Genomic DNA, 20188 nt, shown 5'->3' on the forward strand with positions numbered 1-20188 from the left:
TGAAGCGGTGGAGTGTGAGCTATACCTGATGTGCAAATTAGTTATGATTTTAATTGTAAAAGTTATGTTATTTTCTCTAGATGTGTGGTTTACAAATCTTTATTATTATTGTAGATATCGTACGGCTATTTATTAATGATAATATTCTTCTTCCTGTCAAAAAAAAAAAAAAAAAAATGTCATAATTATAGCGAAACAAAATTCGTACTCTGTATATTTTATATTAAATAAATCGTTGAAAAACTATTAAATGGAGGTAGTATTCACAGTACATAATCATAGTCATAATCATGGGGTTAGAGTTTCCTTCCTAGGAGATCATGGTACTTTGTATTTTTCCCAATTAAACTACAAGTAGTCTGTATTTCTATTGAAATGAAGCTGAAATGCAGACTAAATTCAAAAGCTATACTTTCCTGATTTCCACTTTTCTCCTCTGCTCTACTCATAAATTCATTCAACTTTTTCTCTCTCAGTCTCTCTCCTCCATTGAAGCGTACTCCAAGTTTTCCATTGAAGCATACTCCGAGTTCTCTCTCCTCCATTAAAGCTGAGGTATGAATATATATTCTTCTCTATAATCATCAATAATTTGATAATATAAGGTTTAATTACACAATTATCTTTGATTTAATTGTTCTTAGCTGGATTATTGAACTATTTTTTCAATCTCCATTATCACACCTCCTTGAATTATCATTCTATTGATTAAACATTAGTACTTTGCTATAAATAAGAACATTTGTCGCCATTGATTTCTCAGAATGTGCAATCAATTATATTAAATTTTTTCCGTTCATTGCAACTTTAATTTGTAATTTGGTCTCGTTCACATTTTTAATTGTTGTATTTTGTGTGGTGCTATTGTGATTGTAAGCTCAGTTTCTTGTTTCAGTTCATATGTGCAGGTCAAAATTTGATCAGAAAAAGTTTAAGAAAGAGTATTTTTCATTAAATGCTTGTTTTAAATACTTAATGTTGTTTAAAGATTTCATGGATTAGATTTTTGGAATTTAATCAGGGGCTTTGATCTATATGGCATTGAATAATTTGCTAGAAACCTGTTGGTGGTGAGTTATTTGTTAGACCTCTATTTTAGTGAACCTTTGGGCATTATTATATGGGACAATCTTTTAGAGACGGGGGTACGTGGTTACTCTTTGCCCCGTTTCCCAGAAATTGTTCTAGCGATAGCCCCACTAGACCAGTGAAACAAAAAGGAAAAAACCAAATTTGTGGAGCAACTGAATTATTGCTTTAGATGAAAAATGACTGGTCCAGCATGAAAAATTGATCTTACATTATTTCAATAAACCACTGCCTTATCTCCTTTTCTACAAGATTTCAACTATTTGATTCGATGTTTGCTATAATATTTTTTTTTTTTTTTTTTTTTTTTGAGTGGAATATAGCAGAGCTTGCAAATTAGCATCTTATTTAGACACATCTTTTTTCAGTTTAAAAAAATGGATATTATTGGAACAGTGCTATCAGCTGCTCAAACTCTGCTTGCATCGCTGCAGTGTTCAGAGCTCCAAGAGATCCTTTCAATCTTTGGCTACAAATCCCAGCTTGATGATCTCCGACGCACCGTTTCTGCTGTCAATGCTGTGCTTCTTGATGCAGAGGCCAAGCAGGAGCTCTCCCATGAAGCACAGCATCGGCTCGAGGAGCTCAAGGACGCCGTCTTTGAAGCAGATGATATGTTGGACGAGTTTGTTACCCTTGCTGAGCAGAAGCAACTCTTGGAGGCTGGCGGTAGTCTCTCTAAAAAGGTGTCTCGTTTCTTTTCTGATAACCCGCTAGGTGTTGCTTATAAAATGTCTCGAGGGGTTAAGAAAATCAGGAAGAAACTGGATTCTATTGCTTACAACACTCAATTTAGCTTTAAGCATGATCCCGAGCCTATTCAGAGGAGAAGGCTCGAGACCTGTTCTTATGTGGATGCAGGTGATATCATTGGAAGACAGGATGACTTAGAGAAGATTATTGGTATGATGCTCGATTCTAATTTGCAACGCGATGTATCTTTTCTCACGATTGTGGGAATAGGGGGGTTGGGCAAAACAGCCCTTGCTCAACTTGTGCATAATGATCCAAGGGTTACAAGTGCATTTCCATTGAGGTTGTGGACTTGTGTTTCTGATCAAGATCAGAAGCAACTTGATGTAAAAGAAATTCTATGTAAGATTTTGGCTTCTGGCCAATCACATGAGCACTCCACCTTGGATCAGGTACAGAAACAGCTACGCGATCGACTAGCAGGCAAAAAATACTTGCTTGTTCTAGACGATGTATGGTCTGAGAAGTGTGTCCAGTGGCGTGACCTGGAAAGATTTTTAATCGGAGGTCAAAGAGGAAGCTGGATATTGGTAACAACACGTTCACTAGCGACAGCAAAAATTATAGGAGATGGTCTAACATATGAGCTCCAAGGCTTGTCAGAGGAGAATTCTTGGTGTTTGTTTGAAAGGATGGCTTTTGGATTACAATCGTCTAACCCTGCTGATGACTTGGTCAGTATAGGGCAAGAGATTGTTAAAGGATGTTCTCGAGTCCCCCTTGCTATAAGAGTTGTGGGAAGTCTCTTATATGGTCAAGACAAGAGTAAGTGGCTATCACTTGCGCAAATTGGACTAGCCAACCTCAGAGATAGCCAGAATGACATCATGCCTATATTGAAGCTGAGTTATCATAATCTCGAGTCTCCCCTAAAAAGTTGTTTCAGCTATTGTGCGTTATTTCCTAAGGATTATTGGATAGCAAAGGAGATGCTAATAAGCCTTTGGATGGCACAAGGCTATATCGTCCCTTTAGATGAAGGTCAAAGCATTGAAGATGCTGCTGAGGAATATTTTTCAATTTTGTTGCAAAGATGTTTCTTTCAAGACGTATTAAGAGATGTGAAGAGTGGTGATATTGTGAGTTTTAAGATACACGATCTCATGCACGATGTTGCTCAAATAGTAACTAAACAGGAGATTCGTGCAACACATAACTTTTGCGGTAACTTGGATAATAAAGTTCGCCATCTGTCTGTGACCAGAAACAAAGTTGAAAGATGTTCGTTATACAAGTCCCATATTCGAACGTTTCTTTTTGTTGGCCAAAGGAGACAAGTTGTTGAAATGGAACAGTTCCGAGCAGAGGCATTATTGGCTAATTGCTTTTGCCTCAGGGCATTGGATTTGAGTCATCTAAGTTTCAAAACATTGCCAGACTCAATAGGTGAACTGTTGCATTTGAGGTATTTAGATCTCTCGTGGAACAGCAAACTAGAAGTGCTTCCGAAGTCAATTACAAAATTAGGTAATCTACAAACCTTAAACTTAAGTCGTTGCCGTCAGTTGAAAGAGCTGCCAAAAGATTTGAGCAGGCTGGTGAAGCTTAGGACCTTGCTTACATCTGATTGTCGCAAGATGACTTGTTTTCCCATGGGGATGGGCAAGTTGAATTGCCTTCACAGGCTGAGTGATTTTATAGTGGGTGGTGAAGGGAGTTACTCAAGTACAAAGCACTGGCTTGATGGACTGGAAGATCTTAAGGCTATGAACAACCTCAACGGGCACCTTGATATCCAGTTTAAGTGGCCTAAAAATGTTGTTAAGGTAGATGAGAGCAGAACTGAAGGACATTATCTAAAGAATAAGGGACATCTCAAGAGCCTCAAGTTTCTTTTTTGTCATCAGGAGGTAGATGGAGATGTGGATACTGAGGAAGCAACAAGATTTATGGAAGAGCTGCAACCACATTCGAATCTGAAGCGGTTAGACGTATCAAGGTACCGTGGTGTGAGAATGCCTGGTTGGGCAACCCTTCTCCCAAATCTTGTACATATTCATCTCGAGGTTTGCAAGGAGTTGGAGTACCTTCCATGTCTTGGAAGCTTGCGACATCTCAAATCCCTCTGGCTTAATAGTTTGCCTAAGTTGGAGTACATAGAAATTAGTCCATCAGTTTTCAGTTCCACGCCTGGGTCAGAATGTGCTCAAAGTGTATCAATCTTCCCCTCCTTGGAAATCCTTAGGTTGTTGAGATTGCCGAAGCTGAAAGGATGGAGAGGTAATCTTGATCTCCTTGAAGATAACAAAAACATACAATTATGTGTCTTTGGTTTGACAATAATTGATTGCCCAGAGTTGACATGTATTCCATTGTGTCCCAAGCTTGAATATCTATTCCTAAAAAATTTCAATAAAAGACTGAAAATATTACAAGCAAAAAGGGATGAAAAAATAGGAGAAGTTCCTCCCTCATCGGTATTCTCTTGTGATCCTGAAAATTCGAGTAAAACTAGTACTATTCTCATTCCTACAATAAGGAGCGTGGTTATAGACAATGTGGTGTGGTTAAATTGTCTGCCAATGGTGGCTTTCAGGAGCCTTGAAAGCTTATCATTTGAAGGTGTTTGGTGTGAAGTGGAGAGCTTGGAAGAAGTAGAGGAGGTGTTTCGCAGCTACTTGTCTTCTCTGCAAACCTTGAAATTTGAAAGATGTGACAAACTAAGGAGTGTTTGTGGAGGATTAGAGCATCTCACTGCCTTAAAGAAGTTAGTGATACGGAACTGTCCAAATGTGAGGCTTTTAGAAGAGACAGAGGATGGCAGGCCATGGCGATCCCTTCATCACTCCCTCCTCGATTTAAGATTTGAGGGTCTACCACAGCTAGTGAGTCTGCCTGATTGGATGCAATCCTTGGCCTCCCTCAAATACCTTTTTATTAAGGATTGCAGAAGACTAGAATCAATACCGAATTGGATGCCCAAACTCACCTCTTTGAACCGACTTGAGCTCTTCAGATGTTCAGAAAGCTTGAAGAGTAAATGTCAAAAAGATCCCCCCGGGGAGGATTGGCCCTACATTAAACACATCCCCATCATCAATTTTCGAAAGGATTTTCTTTCATGACTTACTTCTCTATAATCATTTTTATTCCATAAACAGGTACGCAAACAAGTAAATACTACTGTTCCCTGCAATACACTTGATATATATCATACTTCCTCCATTCCATAATAATATTTTCTAGCATTATCCTTTTATATAACTCACAGGCTCACAACATTGCTGCTCTTTCTAGATGGGTCTTATGCTGATTTGATACAAGCTTAGTTTGGAGTTATATGATCATTAATCAATTGGAAATTGTTCAGGTTTTAAGTTTTCTTTAGGTTTTTTTGCTAACAGTAATTCTACTTTAAATGGTGCTACTTTTGTTGCACATTTCCAGAAAATCGATGAAAATTGAAATTCCATTATAATAAACATGGTTTGCAAATGAGGTTCTGCTCTTGAAATGCCATATTAGAATCAAATTCTCAATTTTCAGTTTCACTGATACATTTTCAATTTTCAGTATGCTGTAGTTGACTGTATGTAGGATGTTCACTAGTATTGTACACTGTGCAGGTACTAGAGGGATTTAGAAATAAGCTGGCAAGTGTGAAGTGTTGCTGATAAACAAGAGCTGCTACAAGGGCTTCAAGGCTAGTTTGATGAAGAATATCAGAGTATACACATTGTGTTCTCTTCATAAGTTTAAGATATACTTCTTGTTCTGTAAAAGAACTTTTTACAACTTGTTAGTTTCCTAATATACGCCGTAATTAGAACTCTTGTTGTAATATATATTGATTAATGGAAATTACTCAAATCACGAGGTTTTCCATTATTAAACTCTTTGAAAATCTCTACCAAGAGAAGTATACAAGCTATTGTTCAAACTATTACAGTATTACTAATAGTCTAATACGTAGTACTGCTTACTAAGTATATTCTAATATTCTATTGATTTGTTTATCTTGTGTTTTGTAGCACAATTTGCGGCTTGTTTCACATTTCCTTGTTACAGTCGACAAGGCAATGTCTTGTTTTTTTTTAACACATAAACTACGATATATTAATTAGTTAAGAGGTTTTACAACATAATTAGTTACTAAAACAGGAACAAAAACAAAAGGCCTCATACCGTTAACAAAATTAGAGGCAGTGAAGCTAAGAAAGGTAAATGGCCTCAAAATATAAACAAAATTAGAGGACCAATACCAAAACCCAAATAAACTGTACTTCCGAGAAACGAAATAAACCAAGCTAATACTATGATTATAAGTAGAGTACTTCAAGTTGAAAGTAGCAGAAAGTTCATGCTGCACGCATAGCAGCAATAGCAGCTTGCTCCTCTTCATAAATCAACCTTGCTCTCTCTGGGCAGACCATGTGCAGAGTGTGACCAACACTCATATCCAAGCCAAAGGCAGCAAGTTCATGAGCCACAGCATTGTTATTCCTTTTGACATGAGTAATATCAAAGACATCAAAGTATTTGATAATTTCTTCAATATCAAAGGCAATGTCTTGTTGATGGTTAAAATTTAAATTCTCCTAGAATGTTTAACCATTTAAAGTCAAAATCCTAACTCCTAAGTAAGTCATTCGGATCCCGATGTGCTTTTGTTAAATGTGAAATCATCAAAAGGATTAACAGCAAATATGCAAATGTATGCAATGGGAAGAGGACTCATGAAACCGGATATGCACAAATTTTACGAGGTGCAAAATGCAAATGATGTACAGTAAAATAAATCTGATCCACGTATCGGTACCAACATGTCTAAAATTTTAAACAACTAATCTAGTTGACATCCAACATTAAATAATCGGTAACATCGGTCGAAAATCATTAACTTTTCTTGCTTTTCTTAAATCTATGTCATTAAAAAAAAATTAATAATAATAATAATAATAATAGCTGTCAAATTTTCTAATTTCAAAACTCATCCAAGGGCACAAAGGGGTTGCTCACTCCAATGTACCAAACTTTTTCAAGGCATACTTTTTAACCTTGTCCCTAATTAAACCGGATTAGAACACAAACACTAAAATAACTTCCAATTTATTTGTCCATATTTTTATGTTGTCAACGTAATCTATTGGGAAGCACATTATATTGAATACTAATATTCATGTTCTTGTTTTAAAATTTACAAGCACAACACAAGTTACACAACGACAACATCCGCACAAAAAGTGCTCTTCTTGTAGTCTTGTTCTTCATTGAAGCCTACAATTTTAGAAGACATAGATTATAAATACATTAATTTAAATGTAATTATTATATAATTATATGTTTGTTGATCTTAGCTAAGCCTACATATATATAGATGTACTTTTAATCTCCTTTTAACTATAAAAATAAAAAATAAAAAAAATAAAAAAAAAATAAAAAGTATGATTATATATATAGCTATATCCTAAGTCCAATTTCTATATTCGTGTTTTCATTTCTTGGTATAATTATATGTATTACTTTTGTTACTCGTTCGAGTTAGCTTAATCTCATCTATCCTTAATCTCAGAGATTATCATGGCGATTAAACTCCTCATTAGCACATTGATTTTCTTTCTTTTGGTTAATGCATGTAAAGCTCGTCATTTTTGGTTTAATACTGAAGTTTCATCAATTCGCCAATCATTTAAGGTTAGTGTTTTTCACTTTATCCTTCTCCATTTGAGTAGTTATTAATTTACTTGAGTCAATAATTTTGAAAATAGTTGAATTAATATATAGAAACTACACGAATAGTTTAAATAAAAAAAAATTAGATTTGATATAAGTTTAGTTGGTATGTTCTCTAAGAAATGGCATCCAAATATATGTTTAAAAACATATTTGTAGGTTTTTTTTTTTTTTCTTTTTTTTTTTTTTTAATGTTAATCAGATAAAAAGCGAATTCTCAACACTCACATAAAGATTATGGGTGAACCTACATTGTTGAAATTTAATAAAATTGTCAAACTTAAATGTTGATTTGCATACAATTCTAATGTGTTAGAGAGTACGTGCTTTTTGTAAATAAATGTATATGTAACTAACTACAATATGTTCATTTTAAAAAATTGCAGGTAATAGAGAGATTTACAGAGAAGTTGGTTACTATTAACAAACAAGAGGAAATGCTAACTCATGAAGTTGCAAATTTTAATCGAAAACCACGAAAACATAGAGGGTTATTAATGAAGCAAATGATGCATAGAAGAGAAGCAAATTCAGTTGTTATGAAGAAATCAGTTGTTTCTTGGCACGTTTCTAACAAACACCATGCTCGTTATCCTGGGATTTACTCAGATTACCCTAAGCCGAGATCTAGACCGCCTTCTCATAATTAAGATCGTCAATTTCTTCTTCCTAATCTCCAACCCCTTCCCCTTAATTTTGTTTCACATATTCCTGACATGATTATTTTGTAGTTTTGATGTATAAATATGAAGTATAATTAGACTTTGTGTCAAATATAGTTCAAAAGATGTTTTGTATAATGTCACATTGGTGATGTGATGATTAATACTCCTTACAATATTTAAAGTAGTACGTGTTTTTCTATGAGTTTACTTACCTAATGCGAATTCCCAATTTCCAATTATGAAGTAAATATTAGGCTGTGTAAGCATTGTTTTTATTGTATACCCGTCTATACATCTTGTAATGCATCCCTTAGTCTTTTTACATGTTACATATCGCTTCTAAGTATGTGATGTGTGTAGGACACTCATCACCTTGTGTGTGTCGACAAGTGCAACATTGTACCCGCATTCCAAACTCCTTTTATATCTGGATTATGAATCAACTAGTTATTGGCTCAGGTTAATGTAAAAACTTTTTCTTTTTTTTTTTTTTTTTTTTTTTTGTAAGAAAAAAAATAATAGAGGTTTTTTTTTAAAAAAAAAAAAAAAAAAAAAAAAAAAAACAAGGAAATAATAGAGGTTTGGACTAGGCGACACTCTAATGGGCTAAGCCTTCTTGCCTTAAACGGCCCACGACTAAATTATGGCCCAAAAAACATCTTGCATGATGATAATGATATTGACAGTTACCAAGTTTGGCGCCACGAATTCTAAATTCTCAACCGTCACTTTAACCGCCCATTGATTCAACGATAACTACCTTTAGAAAATATAAAAACAGAGTTACAGACCAAGTGAGGGATAAAGCAATAAAAGAGAGATGGAGAAGAAATACTCGGTGTGGAACAAGAAACTTGATAACTTGGAATCCCAAATCACTCCTTTAGTCTCTGAATTTCGCGAAAGCGACATAACGACTCCCTACGATTTTGTTCCTGGTGAGATTGATTATAATTTATTATTCATCCACAATTATGTTACTGCTGAAATTGCCTCGAATCAAAGCTCGGGTATAGGACAGGAAGATGTACATCACTTGCACCAGATTGCTCGTCGGGTTCAGACTATGCAGTCTGTCATTAGCAAATTGACCAATCCCCGTCCAACCTCTTCATTCACGGTCTCTGCTGAGTCCCCTGTGTGTTCCAACTCTGATTCTTGTATTGATGAAGAAGATTATCATGAACAAGTGCAAAAACTTGATCATGACTTGGAAGGGTACAAGGTATATCAGAATTCTGAGTTTGTTGCAGACGATGATCAAGACAGATTAATGGAATTTGAAGGGCTTTACGAGAAAGGCAAGGGGGAACAAGAGGGTCAGGAATTGGTTAAAATTGATGATTATACTGAAAACAGGGTAGTAAATGCAGAGAAGAGCATTTCTGATGAACAGGATGAAGTTGGAAAGTTCGAAACGACCAGGGACGAGGTGGAAATAATCAGGGTAATTGATCGAAAGGAAGACAAGAGAGAAAAGGCAGAAAAGGATTATGACGGCGACGAAGAAGATTATGTTACCAGTAATACTCACTGCTGTTTCAGGTTTCTTTTCTGGGGTGGTTTGATAGGAATAGGGATCATTTCTCTGATGGCAGGTTTTCCTGATTTTCCAGATTATCATTCACCTGCTGTATTTTTTACTCCTACTTAAAAATTAAAATACATTATTTATTTAGGGATTGGAAGTATTTTTATAGAAAAAATCTAGTTTTTATGTAATGTTGATGTTATTATTCAAGCAGATGGTTCTTTGTCTATATAATGAAAGTTTTAACACAAAACTTTGGTACTTAATTATGTTTAGAGAATCGCAATCACTTCGTAACAAAATTTTAAAACATGGGCATATTCTTTACCGTTGAGATGAAGCAAAAGCAGAAAGTAAAGTAACAAATTAACAACCAGAGATTATCTTTCAGAGAACCTTGATCTTTGATCATTAATCAGAAGTCAAAAAGGTTAACAGTAAAAATGCTAATTAGCTACATCAAGATATATAAGTGACAAGTTGTCGCTTACTCGCTTGTATACACAGTGGTGATGGCAAGATTTCCGATGGGACTGCGGAAGGCTACTTAATCACATACCCGACAAGAAAGCCAAGGAAACAGGCTAAGAGCACGAGTGGAATTACATTACGACCATTGCTAGTGCTTCTGAAGATTCGCTTCCTAATCATTTCCTGTCCAAAAAACAAAATATGTTGGCCAAAGATATAAATGCTGCAGTATGTTTTTTCTGCAAGAAAATTTTCAGTCCAAAGTTCTCAAGAGGCTATTGACTTTATTTATTTCAACATAGGTTAAGTTTCAGAAGAATTAGTTGATACTTATTATGGAATTTAGCATAGGTACTACTACAGAAGAAAGGGACGGAATATGCAAATCTCAGCGCAAACAAGCAACAACAAATGCTTGCTTTTAAACGAGGAAGCCCAAGTTCATCTCAGAGATTAACATTTTAGTTTATCTCCTCTCACAACTTTATGCATGTATTTCTGTGCCACTTTAGTATTTTACTTTTTATCATTTAAAAAATAAAAGAAAATGATTAGGTTGTGAGGGAAGATAAATTCACAAATTTAACTCAGAGATAAACTTAAATTTACCCCTTTTAAACTGTTAGAAATAACAGAAACTCAGAATGCATTAGAACTTGGTTTATATGGTACTCAGTAATAGATTTTGCATCTTTAAGAGAAATTGTAAGCCCCAGCTACTAAATTAAATCATATACCAACAAGGAAACAAAGGGGAAACAATTTGCTGATGACACAGATCGAAACAGAAAAAATAAAGGAGTGATTTCAAGACAAACCACTTCATACTGCAGCTCCTGATTTTCTTGCATCAAGAAAGTCCTTTCGCCGATAAGCTGACAAACCCTATCCCAGTCCTGAAACGTTTTACCATCAAATAATTTTACATCAACTGTAGACATTATTTAGGTCATTAATTATTATGCATGATATAAGAAGCATAAGCTTGTGTGAATCATATGCATGACACGGAGTACAGTATTACATCTATTAGTACACATCAAGGAAAGTTTTTCATATATATTTGTTTACAGCAAGTTCTGAGTTTCTGATAGCTTGACCACACTTATTTGGTTGCCTTCTATAGCATATAAGCATACCGTAAATTTTTGCCAATTATAAAACAGGAAATGAAAGTCATCAAATTCCTCATAATTGGAAGAACTCAGGAACATGAATGAAATAGATTGCTAGAAGAGCTCTTACAAAGGAATTATACTTTCTTCCTGCAATTGTGTCACGACTCACAATATTAAGAAGGTATATGCATTTACAAGATGATATCAAGTGCAGCTAGGAATAGACGATTATAGATTAACTTACCAGACATGAGCTATTTTTTTATTAAGTTAAACTTTGACTTCACTTTAACTTAACCTAAAATGTTAGTACAGACCTCATCCTCAGCACTCACTCTAACTGGCCCATGATTATCAACAACACTAGTTTCATCCTTGTGCAATAACACCTCGGAATACACCTAAATACTGCATGTCAATCACATGACTAACACTCTCTCTAACTACCCTGATTGTGGATAGTCCATTACGGCATTAACTGCAGCGAAGGAAATACTTTTGAAATATCTTATAGATTATGAACAAAAGACCCTATACCACTAGCATTTAACACGAATCTAAAAGTGTATCTGCAAATATATTAAGAATTTTTTTTAATTCATATATAATGGTTTAAAGTTCAAGTCTTAGCAATCCTTAAAGAGTTAGAACTTACATTCAGATATTATCACTTACAATGGATTGATTATATGAAACTTATAAAAATCTAGTCACCCATCAAGATTTTAGGCTTTTAGCGTTTCCATTTGGCTTTGTGGATTCATTAATTTTAAAATCAACCAACTTGAGAGATTACCTGTCCATTAACACTTCTTTTCCATTAAACATCCAGTAATATGCTAAGATTGGTAATCTCCCAAATAATAAAGTAAACTATATGATGCTAAGGTCTCAGATATCAACTCTAAATACCATACACAGCTCACACCCAAAAAAAGTGATGGAATTCTACAGGAATCATGATAAGCAATAAGTTAATGAAGACTTTTATGATCATTTACAATTTAGGTAAGCCATAAAAAAAGTGATAGTAAGAGAAAAGGCTACATCCACATGCATGTTAAGATCAAGAATATTCAAATTATTGTACCTGAGAAAGCTGCTCTTCAGGTTCAAACGTAGAATTTGAATCCTGAATTCAAAAACCAGAGAGTTAATTCTGCAATGACATCCATGATGCAATAAAATATTTTAAACACTTGGCTGAAACTATATTCAACCATATGACCCAAGCATTCAAAATGTAAAGGCAATAAAGTGGGGAAGCATCAAAAACAACGAACTATAACTCTATTAGTCTGAAATGCATGACCGATTTTGGAGTCACAGTACACCACCAATGGAGTTTTACATCATAACCATTAACCAACTATTGCAAGACAGAGATAGTAATCACCTTGAATTTTTTATCTTCGTCCTCTGTGTCAGTGTTTGATTCCTAGTTAGATACAACAATAAAAGTAATCATGCATTGCTTCATTGATTTAAATGACTTGTCAAGGAAAAATGAATCCAGCAAGGACAATAGAGCTAATGAGAATTGAGAAGGGGACCTAAATTATGACTTTTATCACTAGTGTTAACATCAGAATTGCGTAAATAACATATGAGTTTAGGCGTTTAGCCTTGGTTTCCACCAGCATGCTTTCACAGTTACACCTGTTCTATTGTTCTACACTCAATTTCAAAAGATGGAAGTGGAATTAATGGAAATGGCCTCCTAACGAATCCACAAGGAATGACAAGTGATTAATGACTGATGATTTAAGATAATAAAATACTAAGAAAATCACAAGATGATAATGTGTGACTTTTTAAAGCTTCAAACACGGAATTTCTTACAGCTTCAATCAAGCAACTTTGATGTAACATTAAGAAAGTGACAAGATTTTAAACCTTGGAGGATTGATCTTGGAGCTCACATCCACTTGTTGCCTGAAACACACAATTAAATTACAGCCTGAGGAATGAGGATCCAAAAATGCACAAGTAGCATTTTGAAATGTATCCTAACAGCAGAAAGTAGCACTTACAGCATCAAATAATTCCATAATATGATTTTTGTGATCCGGGTTCTCAAGCTCGTTTGCTTCAGGCGAAAAATCTTCTTCTGAAACTTCGGGAATAGGGGATGGTGGATTTGCAGTCACAAAGACTACCCTCAACTTTAACTCCTCAACATCATTTTCTTTATCTTTTCTGAACTACAATGACAAACAAGACACAATACAAACTAGTGAAAACTCACAACACCCATTCCTTTATTTTTTCCCCCAATAATCCTCAATGAAAAACTCATCAACCTAAGAAAAATTTGATCATACCATATCAGAGGTTATAGCTTCTGCACTCAACCCAACTGGTGCTATCATACTTTGCACTAGAAACTTGTCTTTTGGCAAACCAACAGGAAACTCCTTTTGAGCTTGCATACTAACTAAAAAACACCCAGTGTCAACATAAATAAGTAACCAAAAACAGACACATTGTTGAATTGCACTTGTACACTTGGGAAATTGTAATGTTTTGCATAATTTGTTATACACCCGAGTGTACCTAAACTCGAGCAAAAGCGTGCTTATAGCCTTGGGTGTACCTAAGAGCTAAGTACACTTGGGTGTATAATATACATAACACTCTAATTAATCAACATATTCAACAAACAACCCAAAATTTGCATAAATTAACCCATGATAGAAAATTTACCTTTAACAACACAGGTTGAGCCAGGAGAGATCAAACCCACATTGGGGCGAACACAATATTTTTTGGGATGCGTTGTTTTAACCTTGAAATTTCACAAAACCAATAAATTTAACAACACCAACACCGAATTTAACAAAAAGTTCTTAAATTTAACGAAAAGGGTACCTTGAAGACAACATCATGATCGATTTTGTTGGTTAATTCAACCCAAACTATACTCAACTTATTCAATTGAACTGGAAAAACCCCAATAAATTTTGCAATGCAGAACAACACAAGAACAATGTAAGTTAATAAGATTGACTACAAAAGGACAAAAAAGAGAAAGAAAGGTTTAAGAAGAGAGAAAAATGGAGGAACTTACATGGGAATTTGAGCTCAGAAGGTTGAACGTTAATGAATTTTTTGAGCATGTTGCAAAATTAACTGGGTTTTCTTTGTATTTTTTGACCAACCTATGACATAAGAGAGATTATTACAGCAAGAAAAAGAAAGAAGGGTAATTCTGAAATTCTAATTGCAGAAAAAAGATGGGACCTCGATGATTTCTTTCAATCGCAACAAAGTTGTTTTGCATCCCCTATTAGATTCACTTTCTTGATTTTCGGGGGTAAAACTTTCCGTAATACTGTAGTATTTTTTGTTTATTTATTTTTTTGTGTAATTAGTTGGGTGTTGATATTGCCAAGGTAAAAAAGTCACTTTCAAGGCTAAATTATCTACTACTGTCCGTAATCTATGAGACAATAAGACAATTGGAATTTTAAGAACAACTAGTATTTTTTTTAAGAAAATTTGTCAATAATAGCCATTTAAAATTTGTATTTTGTAAATTACAGTCATTTAATTAAAAAAAATTGCAAGTTGCAGACCAAAAGTACTAGTAATAAAGTGTAAATTGCAACCCAATAAAAACATTTCATTTATTTGTGTGTTGAAAAATGTTCCGTTAAGGTTTTAAGGGTCAATTTAGTTTTAAGGACCCAAATTGAGCTCAAATTTGCAAAAAAAAATAAAATAAGTGCCTCGTTTTGCATATAAAAAATGTATCGACTTGTGTGCAACTAATTTTTACCATGAAAACAAGACTCTTACATTAATTTTTTGTCAATTTTGAGCTCATTTTACATCGTAAGGGCTAAAATGGCCGATAAAACCATAACCGAATATTTTCAACACTTAAATCGATGAAATAATTGAATTGTTTTGCAATTTACAATTTATTAGTACTTTTGAGCTGCAACTTGTAATTTTTTTTTAAATGGCTGCAATTTGTAAAATACTAACTTTAAATACCTGCAATTGACAAATTTTCCTTTTTTTGAGATTGGATGCATATTTAATCTAATAGGGTTTATTCTAGCAAAATTGGAGCATAGCTTAGCTAAGAGCCTAAGACAAGCAATTAGAGGTCGAGGTTGCAACCCTAAACGTGTGCGCTTGCTAACTTGTTGAGGATTAAGTTGCGTTTATTGAAAGTTGGTCTCAATTTTCCTTGCCTTTGTCTCCAAACCTTATCATTAAATAATACAAAATTTAATCTTCGTCCTCTATCGTTTACTTATTAATAAGTAAGGGCATGTTCTCACACAATTATTTTCAGTTCAGTTCAGTTCATCTCCTAACTTCCTTCTCTTATAAAACATTCAGTTCAGTTCAGTTTAGCTCTAATAAGTTCAGTTCAGCTCTAATAAGTTCAGTTTAGCTCAACTCAGTTCAGTCAATCAGAACATGCCCTTAATAAAAAGTTTTTATTATATTTGAGGTCACACAGAAGTTACATTATACAAAAATTGAATCAATTGAGGTTAAGTTAAATTAGAATAGAAATTGGTAAAATCGTTTATAATAATGTGATGGATTTTAGATTTGTTAACTTATAGGAGTATTAATTTAAAATAGTCCTAATGAAATGAAGTATTATAAGTTCAACCAAAATAACTCAAGACATAATGAATAATTTTACATTCAACATAAACAATAACACACTCACAAAATAAGCTAAAAAAATCCAGATAAATTCAAACATTTTTAATCAAGCCAAAGCTTAAATAGGTGCATATAAATTACAAGGCATACTTTACTTTTGGACATTAACGATGAAATTGAGTAGAATTTGTTATATACACCCAAGTGTAATCAAGGCATAGAGTTGTTTAAAGATAAATCTAACAACAAGAGTGGAGTAGCTTAGTGTCAATCAAGGTTATGAGTCTTAAGATAGGCAACTCGTATAAATCTAACAGCAAGAGTGGAATCGCAGTACATGTTACAAGTACATTCATAAGATAGGTTATGAATCATATGATACATTATTCACAAGTAAGTTTAAATTTAAATACTACAAGTATAAAAAGTATGTTCATATAATATAAATTCATATAAATTTAGATTAAATAAATTAATCACAAACTGAATAAAACAAAGTATAAAGTTAATGCATAGGCAACTCGTTACATACTCGTACATCATGGCAATTCAGTCCGGATTCGACCCTACTATGCTCCGATCCGAGGTAAAAAAATCCGCTCTGAGTCCGACAAAAAAGTAATTCGAGTTCGACTCCATTAAAATAATCCGACTACGAGTCGGAGGAGGGTCAAAGTCGGATCCTACAAAAAATCCGAGAAAAAAAATCGACTCCGACAAATGTCCGACTCTGACGGATTATCCTACTCCGACTCCAATAGATAGTGGATTTTTGTGTGGGTCATGGTGGCATTGGGTGTGGGTTGTAAAGGCCCAAACAGCCCAATTTCTCAAAGTATATTGAATAACGAAAAACAACTCGGAGTCGGGTCGGATCGGAGTCGGAGTCAGAGTCGGAGGTCGGATATTGAAGTCGGAGTCGGAGTCGGATTTAGCCTCCGACTTCCTGTCGGTCGAAGTCGGATTTAGCATAATCCACTCCGAGTACGACCCGTTGCCATCCCTACGTACATGTCTAGTGAAAACTTTGTAGACTTGAGTTAGGGTTAGTGTGGGTCGAGTCAAATAGGGGTACATTTTAAAAGGTCAATGTGGATTGCAGATCAATAGCGGGTCGATAATACGGAGTATCAATTAAAATAAATATTGGACAATGTCATAAATACTACTGTATCTCCGTTTTATGTATTTTGCAACTTTTGCCAATTAGCCCTATATCGACTCTATCCAATTAAGCCTTGTTTGTTGAAGACCTCGTCCATTAAGGGTCCTTTAAATTTGGCCATGATCTTATTATCATTGCGCAACCTTACTCAATGATCTTATTATTATTGCGTAACCCTACTCAATAACCAGATCTAATACTCTGTATAAATTGTAAATCGGGATAGTCGAGTGAGGATAGATAACAATCATAACATGAAGACTTTAAGAGTGGAGTGGATTAGTGGAGTGGCGTAGCGAAGTGTCAATTAAATAAACTAAACCAATCAAAGATAAACTCACAAATTAAATCCACAAATAATGAAGTTAGAAATTAAGGATGAGTCAAAGGAATATGAAGACGTAAACCAAGCAAAACATCAGACATCCCCACCTAATGATGAGAGAGAAACATTAACACAACTCTAGTTATAAAAGAGGTATGAATTGGATATTAAATTCAAATAAAATTAGATTTAAGGGCCCCACTCAGACAACTATTATTTGTCGGATATACCCACGTGGCCCACACTTGGTTCCCATCAACTCCATCGCAACCGTCCAAAATTATACATGTGAAATGTAGCTTTTAAATTTCTTAAAGGGCAAAAAAGGAAAGTAGGCAGAAAGAAATTAAGAAAAGGAATCATCTCCTTTACTAGTGCAAAAAGAAGCCAAATTTTCTAATAGTATGCGGTGCAATGATAAAGATTGTACGGAAGATGAGGTTGTGACTTGTGAGCCCTAGTTGAATAGTTTTTTTTTTTTTTTTTTTACAAGAGGATCTTATAAATAAAACAACAATACACACAAGACGACTAAAACAACATTAAGTAACAAAAACCCAGGAAGGACCAATGCGAGTGCGCTTCACACGAGCTACCTTGCTGGACTCCAGATCAAGCGGCAAAGACGAAGCTGGACGTCGCTTTGAGCCCACATGATCCACCCTGCAACCTACAAATATCCTATCATAAAACATCTTACCTGACGTCCAAAGACGAGAATGAGAAATAGTCCGTTGTTGATGATTCAGACGAGATGAGACCCTGGAAGGCAAAGGTAGAACTCGAACCTTATGACCCTGACGACTGCCTATAAACCCTTGAGAAGCTGCCCCTTTTGGCAGACGAAATTGTAATATTGATGGTTTGATTAACTCTTCCGAAACCTGATTTGCAGCTGCCTCAATTGTGGACGATTGAGAAGAAGCACTCAAGACCTGATGAGAGGGAACCGCTTGGTGCTCCGAGCCACAGAAAGGAAGAACCGAAGGAATTGAAGTCTCTGCTTCCCTGGATTTTTCACCTAGGGGGACCTCTGTCAAGATTTGAGTTTTATTCGGAATGACCCGAACTGACATTACCGACATAGACCTAGAATGATAAAAACTAAGCACTTCACCGTGCTTAAGACGCTGCAAATTAGAACTTGTAATCTGAAGAGATGAACCAAAACAACCACTAGATCGAAATCGATGCTGATGCACCCCATTATCCAACTGCATTGATTTCGGAGTAGACTCCCTATCCAAATCGTGAGAAATCGTCTCATCTGACACTATTAGAGGAGTTCCAGTAACAGGACTCACAACATCACAGTCCATGTGATCTCCACTAGGTAACTCCTCAGGAATAACCTCCATACCACATACCTCCTCACTGGTTGGAGAAGCAACTTCCCCCAAAGTGAGATCTACTAAAGAAGCACAACCTAAAAGCCTTTCAATCTCCTGTAATTCTTTTAACACTTCCACATTCCTCGAATCACTATTAAGAACCTTACAATGATCAGATTTGGCAGATAGAAGATCGTCTAACCCCTTGAAAGCCAAAGTTCTCCTAAATAAACCTTTTGTATGACATGAGTCATACCTCAACACAAACGAACATAACTTAATTACATAATCAAATTCCTGTAATTTCAGGGCACAAGCAGCCAAATTGAGATTCAAATTTAGGGCCAAAGACCGAAACATAGCATATGTCTCTTGGGATGAAGGCAAACTAAAACATAACACTTTACTCGCTAAATCATACTTGGAAAAAGCAAGCTTAAACTTGTGTTCCCGGAAAAAGGAATTACCTTCCTCCTTGAAAACTTTAGAACGGACTAAAACATCATCAGGACAAGCCAACGAATCAAGGATACGAACAACGTGCTTGTCATTAAACATAGCAGGAAGATGGAACTCAGCAAAAGCAGGACACAAATCCATCTACTACACAACCTGATAAACCACACAGAACTTCTATAGGATCAACCACCCACTTCACCTAATTACAAACCCAGCCACAAACAAGCTAAGGCTCACCAAGGGTATCCAAAAAAAACCAGAAGAAAGGCAGCAAACAACTAACAACAACCAAAGACCCCAAAGGCCCAAACAAGACACCGTAAAAAACCTACCAAACTGAAGAAGAGTAACTTAATTAACGAAGCAAAATAGAACACCACCACCTCACCTCTAGGCTCCCGGAAACAGCAAATAAAGCCACCACGAACCACGACTCTTATGTTGATCCTGCCGACAATTGAAGGTAAAACCGTGGAGACCGATAGCGCCTATCACCAAGGTGCAGGGAACCACTCGCCGGCGACCGAAGGAAAACGACCAGGGGGAGCAGGTCGCCGGCGAGCAGTGAGGCGGTGTGAAGACTGGGTTTAGCGGTGGGATAAGAACAAGTGACAGCTATCCTAATTTTAGAGAGAGAAAACCTCTTCTTCTTTAGCTTTCCCTAGTTGAATAGTTGTGACTTGTGAGTTAAAGGAGTGAAAATTCGCTCATTCATGACGCTAAGGATCTGTTTATATTTAATGAAGTGAAGTGATTAGAGATGAACTGAATTGATTAGAGGTAAAATGAATATTTTATGAGAGAAGCAAATTAGGAGCTGAACTGAACTTATTAGAGCTAAATTGAACTGTAATTAAGCTGAACTGAATAGGCCCTAATTCGTGTTATTATGAAAAAATATAATATGATGCATTCATTATTATTTTACAGGTTATATGATCAAACACGACACAATATAACAAAAGCATACAAA

The 20188-nt window shown here is 35.3% G+C and overlaps 2 protein-coding genes across 4 annotated transcripts; one reads left to right on the forward strand and one right to left on the reverse strand.

Moving 5' to 3' along the window:
* Positions 1 to 367: 367 nt before the first annotated feature.
* On the forward strand, positions 368 to 5768 carry LOC145562541 (putative disease resistance protein RGA1). 3 transcript variants are annotated; one of them, XM_081622848.1, is made up of 2 exons: positions 368 to 555; positions 1458 to 5768. In XM_081622848.1, exon 2 carries the CDS (start codon positions 1467 to 1469, stop codon positions 4905 to 4907), a length of 3441 nt encoding a protein of 1146 aa, XP_081478974.1. In that variant the 5' UTR covers positions 368 to 555; positions 1458 to 1466; the 3' UTR covers positions 4908 to 5768. The 3 variants fall into 3 exon arrangements, with proteins under 3 accessions (XP_081478974.1, XP_081478976.1, XP_081478975.1); XM_081622850.1 differs by having other exon boundaries at positions 1524 to 5768; XM_081622849.1 differs by lacking the exon at positions 368 to 555 and having other exon boundaries at positions 1408 to 4943; positions 5409 to 5768.
* A 4361-nt stretch (positions 5769 to 10129) lies between these two features.
* On the reverse strand, positions 10130 to 14595 carry LOC145564132 (vesicle-associated protein 1-3-like). The gene is made up of 11 exons (XM_081624470.1): positions 14544 to 14595; positions 14371 to 14461; positions 14172 to 14242; positions 14007 to 14088; positions 13625 to 13737; positions 13334 to 13504; positions 13197 to 13235; positions 12697 to 12738; positions 12391 to 12432; positions 11001 to 11078; positions 10130 to 10365 (listed from the first exon to the last, which is right to left on the reverse strand). The coding sequence occupies exons 2-11, from the start codon at positions 14417 to 14419 to the stop codon at positions 10255 to 10257; spliced, it is 798 nt and encodes a 265-aa protein (XP_081480596.1). The 5' UTR covers positions 14420 to 14461; positions 14544 to 14595; the 3' UTR covers positions 10130 to 10254.
* Positions 14596 to 20188: the final 5593 nt, after the last annotated feature.

Source organism: Chenopodium album, chromosome 10, assembly GCF_948465745.1.
Source record: "Chenopodium album chromosome 10, dcCheAlbu1.1, whole genome shotgun sequence".
In the NCBI taxonomy this organism is placed as follows: domain Eukaryota; kingdom Viridiplantae; phylum Streptophyta; class Magnoliopsida; order Caryophyllales; family Amaranthaceae; genus Chenopodium; species Chenopodium album.